This window comes from Chrysochloris asiatica, unplaced genomic scaffold (genome assembly GCF_000296735.1).
Source record: "Chrysochloris asiatica unplaced genomic scaffold, ChrAsi1.0 scaffold00101, whole genome shotgun sequence".
NCBI classification, from domain to species: Eukaryota; Metazoa; Chordata; class Mammalia; order Afrosoricida; family Chrysochloridae; genus Chrysochloris; species Chrysochloris asiatica.
The window spans coordinates 4,431,609-4,441,973 of NW_006408619.1; the positions used below are offsets into that span (position 1 = coordinate 4,431,609).

General features: G+C 38.0%; 1 protein-coding gene across 1 annotated transcript in view; it reads left to right on the plus strand.

The window, feature by feature from the left end:
• Window positions 1–10,365, plus strand: part of LOC102818791 (cytosolic carboxypeptidase 4-like) — a 1,058,651-nt gene that overhangs the window by 220,586 nt on the left and 827,700 nt on the right. Inside the window, 1 exon segment of the mRNA XM_006867161.1 lies at window positions 594–681. Within this exon segment, the coding sequence (XP_006867223.1) occupies window positions 594–681 (88 nt within the window).

The following is a 10,365-nucleotide window of genomic DNA, read 5'->3' on the forward strand; positions in this document are numbered from 1 at the left end:
TTCCTGTAGGTCTTTCTTTCAAGAAGTATCTTCTGTTCTAGCCACTCCAGGCTGGTCTGCTCGTCCTTTCATGTGGAAATTTCCCATCTCTGGAGATCTGGATGTGGTTCAGGCTTCCACCTATAGTCTTATGTATTGCAGAGGCTCCGCAGGAAGCCTCCTTCGCTGGGCACATTTTAGGTAATACCATTTTAGGTATTCCAATCAGTTATAGGCAGATTGAAACAGTCTTTTTGACAATTAATGTTATGCCATTCCTCTTCAATTTGTCATTCCCAACATAGCAAGTCATATGATTTTCCAATTCAAAATGATCAATAACAGTTCATTTTAGCTCATTAATGCCTAAGATATTGACCTTTATTCATTTAATCTCAGTTTTGTTGACTTCTAATTTTCTGACAATCATACTGCATACATGTTTAAATTACTAATGGATGTTTGTAGCTGTTTCTTCTCATTTTGAGTTGATTACTGTCAGCAAATGAAAGATCAGGACCTCGATATCTTTGGGGGCCATTATTCAGTTTATCATAATTCTCTCTACATTTTTTGTTCCTTCATGGATTAAATCTTGCCTTTATATTTTGTAGGGATGCAGCCAACCATGTATTCAGTGAAGGAGGCTCTTCTTGGCAGACCAACCTGGATACGAACAGGCTATGAAATCTGTTATTACAAGTAAGTTAAAATGTTGTTAGCCTCCTTCTTGCATTCCATTTACGTCTTCTCGATTTCCTGCTTTCCCATGCTGGTCTTATAAAACTCAGCAATCTCTTCTTGTTGTCATTTTATCATAATGGCAGATGTCCTGTGTTTCAGAGGTATAATACAACATACATTTCAAATGGCATCCACCGTGGCCCTAAAGAAATATCTTTTCATTCATTAAAAGATAGTCTATCTTCCTTTAAGCATGTTAAAACTTTTTGAACTTGTTGAATATTAGAGGTCGTACCAACTTAACTTTTGGATATTCTTAACTCTTGACGTGTTCTCACTGGTCCCCGTGAGCAAAAAATTTCAGACAGTCTGGCCCTTTCTTAAACTTTGTATGATGAAGTTTTCCAAAGTACAGAGAGTTAATATGTGGTAAATCCACTTAAGTAGCTGTTCCTGCAATGCAGGATGAAAAAATCAAGAGGGAGCATTTTCAAAATTCATCTTCAACCCTTGATCAGTAGCCAGTTTCATCAATTTTCCTATAAAGTTATAATGAAGTTTAAATTATCCATATATTTTGGTGAAAGAAATAGATTCCCACCCCAGAAATTGCTATGTGTGCATTTTCTTTTGATGGAAAATAAAATTCATATCATAAGAACAAAAAGAGGAGAATTTTTAAGACTGGTAGACTATATTAATTAATTATTCACTCAGTGTCAGTTTCTTATAAAACTTATATAGCTTGGTACTTATTTTGGGGGATAAAGAAAGTCATATATCTTTTGGTTATTACAGAAAGTGCTAAAAAACAAACAAACAAAAAACTATTATCAGATGTTCTAGAGTTTAAGATTGTCATCAATATCAAAAAGAAAGGGAACATATATCCTCAGGTCTTTCAGCTTTTAAGACTATGAGGCTAGAACACTGGTAGGAAGGATAAGAATCTTGTTGCTCCATCAAATACAAGGCAAAAATTAGAGAGATGATGAAAGTATTCAAAACACATATCTGGCTGATAGTCTGGTAAGAGTTGTCAGTCTTCTTCTCTTGATATATTGGGATATGGACCTGAGCAGTATTATCATTTTATTTTTAGAACAACAAACTCTTACAACTGCATAGGTTTTCCATTCACATTCATGTTAATGACTAGCTGGTCCACCTGTCTTGAAATTCTCAAGGTCCTTTTCTGGCCTAAAGAGGCTTAGCCTAAAAATCCAGAGCAGAATATACTAAAAGAGAGGCCCCAAATGCAGAAAAAAAGAAAGAAGGCAAATTCTAAATTTGGACCTTGAGTATCAAGAATAGTTTTATATATATTTAATGTTGCTAACTTATGTTGTTGTTGTTGTTAAGTACCATCAAATCAATTCTAACTCACAGCGGTCCTATATAGGGTTTCCAAGGAGTGGCTGGTGGTTTGAACTGCTCTCCTCGTGGTTAGCAGTCAGGTGCTTATCCCACTGCACCACACCAGGACTCCTTTGCTAAAGTATAGTTTTTACCAGATATACAGAGATCAAAGTTTTTTAGTGATTCCTGGGGTTACTGGAGTCCTGGTGTGGCTATGTAGAATACGCAGTGGACTGCCAAATGGACAGTGTTGTTGTTGTTGTTAATTTCTATGGAGTATATAGCGACCCTGTATAGGATTTCTGAGGGGCCACTGGTGAGATTGAACAGCTGACTTTGCTGTTCAAGCTGACTTTGAAGTCCAGAGCATTAACCTGCAGTGTAGTTCAATTGTACCAGTTGTTCCTCATAAAACCCTATACAGGGTCATTATGAGTTCGTGCCTACTCAGTAACACTTAGCAACAACTGGGGTGGAAAGTCAGTGCTTAGGAAGCTTTGAGCAACTGTTTATAACGATGTAAAATTTGGCAGCAGGTATTGCTGATGGTTGTACAATATGATTAATGCAACTGGTGTCACTACATTTTACATGAGAAAACGTCAAATTGGTAAATGTTTTATATATATATATATATATATAAATGTTATAAGTTGCTGTTGTTGTTAAGCGCTGTCGAGTCGGTTCTGACCTATGGCGACCCTGTATAGGGTTTCCAAGGAGCTGCTGGTGAGCTTGAACCACTGGCTTTGCGGTTCAAACAACTTTGCAGTCTGACTCATTAGCCCACAATGCCACACCTATATATATTTACAACAACAAATAAAACAAAGAGAAAAAGAAGATTCATTTTGAGATTCCTCTGAAAATAGTAACCTTCAATAAATACGAAAGTCTCAGATTCCAAGCTTTGGTCTGGTACTTGTAAGAGACTGGACAAATTGGTAACATCTTGCATCCTCTTGCAGTGGTTAATAGCTTTCCTTGGAGGCTGCACTTGTAAGTGGGGAATAAGGAAAGGGCTCCTGGGTATCAAGCATCTGTCTAAAGGAAAAGGAAGGCACCCAATTAAATGCACAGCCTTAGCCTAAGGGAAACCAATGTTAATAGCTGTTAGATTCATTAACAAGACAATTGTTATGTGATTAAGGAACAACAGAGGGGTAAGATGAAAACCATGAATGTATAATGCAATTCATTTTTCATATTCCAGCCATGAATGTAGCAGAGATGAATGGATAAGATTGCTACATTGTAATGTAGTTTGTTTCACAATTATTCATTACATTATGTTAACTTATTTCCAATAATGTGATCTAACAACAGGGTAGATGTGCGTGTCTCTATTCACCCACAAATCAGAACACTTCACCCTATTGTAAAATATCTTTCTCTAATTAAACAGTGTCTCTCTCCCTGTTTACACATCTCGGGCTTTCAGTTGATCTATCTTTAAATGTCTGTGTTTCTTCCCTGCCCTTATTCTTTCTGCTGGATTCATGTAGGAGAACTTTACATCCTTACTTCTTTGTTTCCAAAATGTTATTAGACACTCAGTCATTCCTTTTCTATTATGTTGTCAAATTCACAGATTTAGTGCCATTTTAGTTTTAAGGTGGTGTCAGATTATTCATTGTGGAGAGAACCATTTTGAGTCATGGTCCCTAAATATGTCAATGTGTTTGTGTGTGTGATGCGTGTGTTTGTGAATGTGTTTGTGTGTGTATGTGTGTATTGTGTGTGTTGTGTGTGTATGGGTAAGAAGGAAAGGACACTCAGAAAGAATGGATTTTTCATTTTCTTCAGAACTTTACAGAAATGATAATCAATTAAGGAGACAAACTGTTTGTAGGATCGATTGTCATCAGTTAGAACAGAGGTCCCCAAACTATTTGAATAGCTCACCACTATCAATAAAATACATTTTGTATGTATTCTTAATACATTTTTGTTTATAAATTATTTTGATACATTATGCATACATTGCTAATATATAGATTAGAAAATTCATACAATTTAAGATTTTTAAATGATGAGAAACAGATGAAACCAATAATATCTTTAAATGTCTGCCTAATTGTTACAAGGAGTGCTGGTGTGACATTGTAGTATAAGCACTGGACTGCTAACCACAAGGTCAGTAGTTCAAACCCACAGTCACTCCTCAGAAAGTGTATACAGGGTCACTATGAGTCAGAACTAACCCACTGCACTCAACAACAACTGTTATAAGATCAGGTTTTTGATAATAGTTCCTGGTGTGGTGCTGCAGGTTAATGTGCTAGATTGCAAGGTCAGCTTGAACCTCAAGGTCGATGGTTCAAACTCAACAGCCACTCTTTGAAAACCCTATATAGGGTCACAATGAGTCAGAATTGACTCAATGGCACTTAAAAACAACAACATTGATAATTCAAGGCACATTGTATACTTAATATGGAGTCAACCATAAAAAAAATAAAATTATAGTCTTTTAGATAATTTTGAAAATTTCTGGTTAACTTCTAAGATTTAATTTGATTGTTATTTTTATACAAATGGGAATTCTTGAGAATTACTATAAAGGTAGAGTGTACACTGTGCCTGTTCTGACATTTTCTTCTCAGTCATTTGTGTTTACAATTTAATTATTGTCAATCTAGAGAGTGGGTAATATGTTAACTGCTAAAAACAAGGTCCACCAGCCACTCCATGGGAGAAGATGAGGCTTTCTGCTCCTATAAAGATTCACGGGCTCAGAAACTCTGTATGTGGTCACCATGAGTCAGAAACCAATTTGACACCATATAGCAGCAGCATGGCTTCTAATCTGGGCACAGTGGTGCCTTACTGGTAGAATTCTTGCCTTCACTGAAGGAGACCCAGGACAGGAGTGAGGACTAGTCAAGATATCTCATGAGCACACATCAGCTCTTTGTCAATGAAGTTTTCTGAATTGTTGAGGAAGTGACGTTTCCAGGCTAAATGGAACTAGAGAGAAAGGTCAGGCAATGCACTTCCACAAATCAGCCAATGAAAACCCTATGGATCATGAAGGGGTTGAACCATAATTGATGGCTCAAGCATGGACAGCATTTTGTTCAATTGTGCATGGATTGCTGGCTTATTTGAGAGCAGTTAAAACAGCAACTGATCAGAAGGGACCAATCACTGGAGAAGGATATCATGTTTGGTAAACATGTTTGGTCAGAGAAAAAGAGGAAGACCCTCAATGAGACGGATTGGCCAAGTGGCAACATCGATGGACTCAAGTGTGGCAACAGTAATGAGATTGGCCCAGGATCGGGCAGTGTTTCATTCTGCTGTGCATAAGGACACTATGGGTTGGAACTGACTCAATGGCACCTAACAACAACAACATGGCTTCTAAGCAGAACTTTCTTAGAAATATAGTCTCGGTATTGTGAGTCTTAGTTTAGTTTATATAACATAAGCTATGACTCTACTAAAGCCAGAGCTAAATATGAAATAGAAAGATGGGTGTTAGCTATTTCTACTCATCCCTCAGGAAAACTTGTAAGCAGCCATTGATATACTAAAACCATAGATGTGAAATGTAATGTATTTTTCATATCCCATCCTTGAATACAACAGAGATGAAAGGATGAGATTGCTGCACTATAATCTAATTTGTTTTATAATTATTCATCACATTAGGTTAACATGGGCCCAGAAACACACCATCCTGCTGTACATAAAGTAGCAGACTCAATGTTAGCTAACATCAATAACAGCAATGATATAAAGTATACGAGGTGCCCAGTGTCAATTTCATTAAATGTCAGCCCACTCTACTGACATCAAGTCCATTCCAAATCGTTGTTCTTGTTGTTAGGTGCCATTGAGTTGGTACCAACTCATAGTGACCTTATGCACAGCAGAATGAAACACTGCCCGATCCTGGGCCAACCTCACTACTGTTGCCACGCTTGAGTCCATCGATGCTGCCACTTGGCCAATCCATCTCGTTGGGAGTCTTCCTCTTTTTCTCTGACCCTCCACCTTACCAAACAGGATATCCCTCTCCAGCGACTGGTCCCTCCTAACAATATGTCTGAAGTATGAGACACGAAGTTTGGCCATCCTGGCCTCCAAAGAGCACTTTGGCTGCACTTCTTCCAACACTGATCTTTGGTTCTTCTGGCAGCCCATGGCACTTTCAATATTTTCCTCCAACACCATAACTCAAAGGCATCAATTCTTCTACGGTCTTCCTTATTCCCTATTCAGCTTTCACATGCATATGAGGTTATTGAAAATACCATGGCTTGGGTCAGGCACACCTTAGTCCTCAAGCTGACATCTTTGCTCTTCGACACTTTAAAAAGATTTTGTGCAGCAGAGACTGTAAATCTTTACATGAATAGAGAAACTCTCCTTTCTCCCTCTGAGTGGCTGGTGGGTTTGGACTGTCAACCTCATGGTCAGCAGTCTAACACCCAACTCACAGAAACACCAGGGCACTTTATATTAAATGTTAGACAACTTAACATTTCTTTTTACTTTGATAACAATACATTTAAGAAGAGATTCTAGCATTTTCACCCTGTGTACAGTTATTAACTTACCCATCCCTACCTCAGAGTACCTACTGCAACTTCCTTCACCACCTCCTTCCTAATTCCCCCTCCAACACATCATGAGGACCACTATTATTAGATGTCATCAAGTTGATTCCGACCACAGCCACCTTAGGCACAACAGAACGAAGCACTGCCCAGTCCTGGGTCATCCTCATAGTTTTATGCTTCAGCCTACTGCTGCTTCACTGTGCCAATCCATCTCAGTGGAGGTCTTCCTCTTTTTTGTTTACCTTCTACTTTACTAAGCATGATGTTCTTCTCCAGAGATTGGTCCCTGCTGATACCATGTCTGCAGTATGAGAAAAAAAGTCTTGTTAACATGGTTTCTAAGGAGTGAGCATTCTAACTGTACTTCTTTCAGATCTGTTTGTTCTTTTGGGAATCCATGGCACTTTTGGTATTCTTCTCCCATACCATAACTCAAATGCATCAATTCTTCTATGGTCTGCCTTATTCACTATCCAACTTTGAAATGCATATGAGGCTATTGAAAATACCATGGCTTGGGTCAGGCATACCTTAGTCCTCACACTGATATCTTTGCCCTTCAACACTTTAAAGAGGTCTTTTACAGAAGATTTACATAATGCAATACATTATTTGATTTCTTCATTGCTGCTTCCATGAGTGTTGAATGTGAATCCAAGCAAAATGAAGTCTTTGACAACTTCAGTCTTTTCTCCATTTACCGTGATGCTATTTATTGGTCCAGTAGGGAGGATTTTTGTTTTATTTACATTGAGGTACAATCCATACTGAAGGCTGTGATCCTTGATGACCATCAGTCCTTTTGACTTCCAGTAAGTAAGGGTATATCATTTGTATATCACAGGTTGTTAATGAGTCTTCTTCCAGTCCTGATGCCACACTCTTCCTCAGATATTCCAGATTCTCAAATTATTTTTTCAGCATACAGATTGAATAAATATGGCAAAAAGATGCAACCCTAGTGCATATCTTGATTTTAAACCATTCAGTGTTCCCTATGCTGTTCGTAGCCCTGCCTCTTGGTCTATATACAGGTTCCTCATGAGTACAACTAAGTGTTCTGGAATACCTATTCTTCACAACGTTATACACAACGTGTCATGATCCGCACAGTCAAAAAGCCTTTGCATAGCCAATAAAGCAAGTAAATATCTTTGTGATATAATCTGCTTACAGTCAAGATTTGTCTGATAACAGCAATGCTATCCCTAGTTAAATGTCTTCTTATGAATTCAGCTTGAATTTCTAACATGTCCTGTCAATGTACTGTTGCAGCCATGTTTGAATTATTTTCAACAGAATTTTACTTGTGTGTGATATTAATGATATTGTTCAATGATTGTTGCCTTCTGTTGAGAATGGGCACAAATATGGATCTCTTTCAATTAGTTGGCCCGGTAGCTTTCTTCCAAATTTCTTGACATAGATGAGCGAGCATCTCTAGTGCTCATCAATTCGTTGAAAGATTTCAATTTGTTTTCCATTAATTCCTGGAGTTTTGTTTTGCACTAATGCCTTCAGTGCAACTTGAACTTGTTCCTTAAGTGCATTTATTCTTGATAATTTGCTGCCTCTTGAAATTGCTGGACATCAACCATAACTTTTGGTACAGTTGGTGTTGTTGTTGTTAGGAGCCACTGAGTAGGTACTGACTCATAGAGACCTTATGCACAGCAGAATGAAACACTGCCCGATCCTGGGCCAACCTTACTACTGTTGCCACACTTGAGCCCATTGATGCTGCCACTTGGCCAATCCATCTCATTGGGGGTCTTCTTCTTTTTCTCTGACCCTCACCTTACCAAACATGATATCCTTCTCCAGCGACTGGTCCCTCTTGACACTATGTCTGAAGTATGAGACATGAAGTTTGGCCATCTTGACCTTCAAGGAGCACTCTGGCTGCACTTCTTCCAAAATGGATCTGTTGGTTCTTTTGGCAGCCCATGGCACTTTCAATATTCTCCTCCAACACTATACCTCAAAAGCATAATTTCTTCTATGGTCTTCCTTATTCACTGTCCAGTTTTCTCATGCGTATGAGGTTATTGAAAACACCATGGCTTGGGTCAGGCACATCTTAGTCCTCAAGCTGACATATTTGTTCTTCAACACTTGAAAAAGTTCTTGTGCAGTAACTCTGTGTATATATCTTCCATCTTCTTATCTTCTTTTGATGCTTTCTGCATCCCTCAATATTTTGCCCATGAAGTCCTTCAATATTTCAACTAAATACTTTTTTTTTTTCTTTCTGAGTTCCCTCAGATTGAGAAATGCCAAGAATGTTCTACACTTTTGAGTTTCTAACTCCAAATCTCTATACATTCATTATGCTTGAATTTGTAATTTTGAGCTGCCCTTTGAAATTTTCTGTTCAATTCTTTCACTTCCTCATATGTCCTAGTTGCTTAAGCATCTCTACGCTCAAAGGCAAGTTTTAAAATCTCCTCTGACATCCATTATGGCCTTTTTCCTCCTTTCTTGTCTTTTTGCTTTCCTCCTCTATGATGTTCTTAATGTTATCACACAGCTCTTCTGTTTTTTTTTGCCATTAGAGTCTAATGCATCAAATGTGTTCTTGAGATAGTCTCTAGATTCAGATGGGATAGGTTCAAGATCATATTTTAACTCTCATAGATTTGTTTTAATTTTCTTCAGCTTCAGACTGAACTTACATGTGAGTAAGTGGTGGTCCAGTCCACAGTCTGCCCCTGGCCTTGTTTTGTCTGATAATAAGGAGTTTTTCTACCATCTCTTCCTATAGATGTAGTCGATTCGATTTCTGTGTAATTCCATCTGGTGAGCTACATTTGTATAGTTGCCTTTGTGTTCTTTAGAATAGGTATTTGCAATGAAAAAGTCATTGGTCTTCCAAAATTCTGTCATGAGATATCCAGCATCATTTCTATTATCAAGGCCATATTCTGCATTCCAATCACCAGTAATTATCAATATATCTTAAGTACATGTTTGATCAATTTCAGACTGAGGAAACTTGTAGAATTCTTCAATTTCATCATCACTGGATTTAGTGGTTGGTATGTAAATTTGTGTAATAGTGGTGTTAACTAGTTTTCCCTGTAGGCATATGGATCTTAACCTATCACAGACAGCATTGTACTTTGAGATCGTGAAAGTTCTTTTTGACAATGAATGTGACACCATTCTTCTTGATATTGTTTTTCCTGATAGAGTAAAAACCACATGATTGTCAGATTCAAAATGGCCAATACCAGTCCATTTTGATCTTTATGCAATCTATATAGTTTCTGACAACTTCCCAGTTTCCTCTTCATTCTTAATACATTCCATGTTCTGATTATTAATTGATGTTTGCATCTGTTTCTCCTTGTTTTGTGATTCATCAATAGATAAAGGTTCTAAAAGTTTCAGTCCATTTGCATCTTTGTGGCCAATTCTAATTTGGTGAGGCAGCTCTTTCCCAGGTGTATTTTGGTGGCGTTCCAACCTGAGGGGCTCATCTACTGGTACAATATCAGACAGTGTTCTGGAACTACCTGTAAGGCTTTCAGTGGTTAACCATTCAGAAGTAGTCTGACTATCCTTCTACCTAGGCTGTCTTAGTCTGGAAGCTTTGCTGAAACCTGCTCACCATGGGTTATGCTTCTGGTATTGAAAATACCAGTGGTATAACTTGCAGCATCACATCATAGCAAGATGCATGCCATCACAGTACTACAAACTGACAGAGATTGGTGCTGAGGTACACTCAGCTAGAAAATAAACAGTCATGCTCAAGAGGGACAAACAT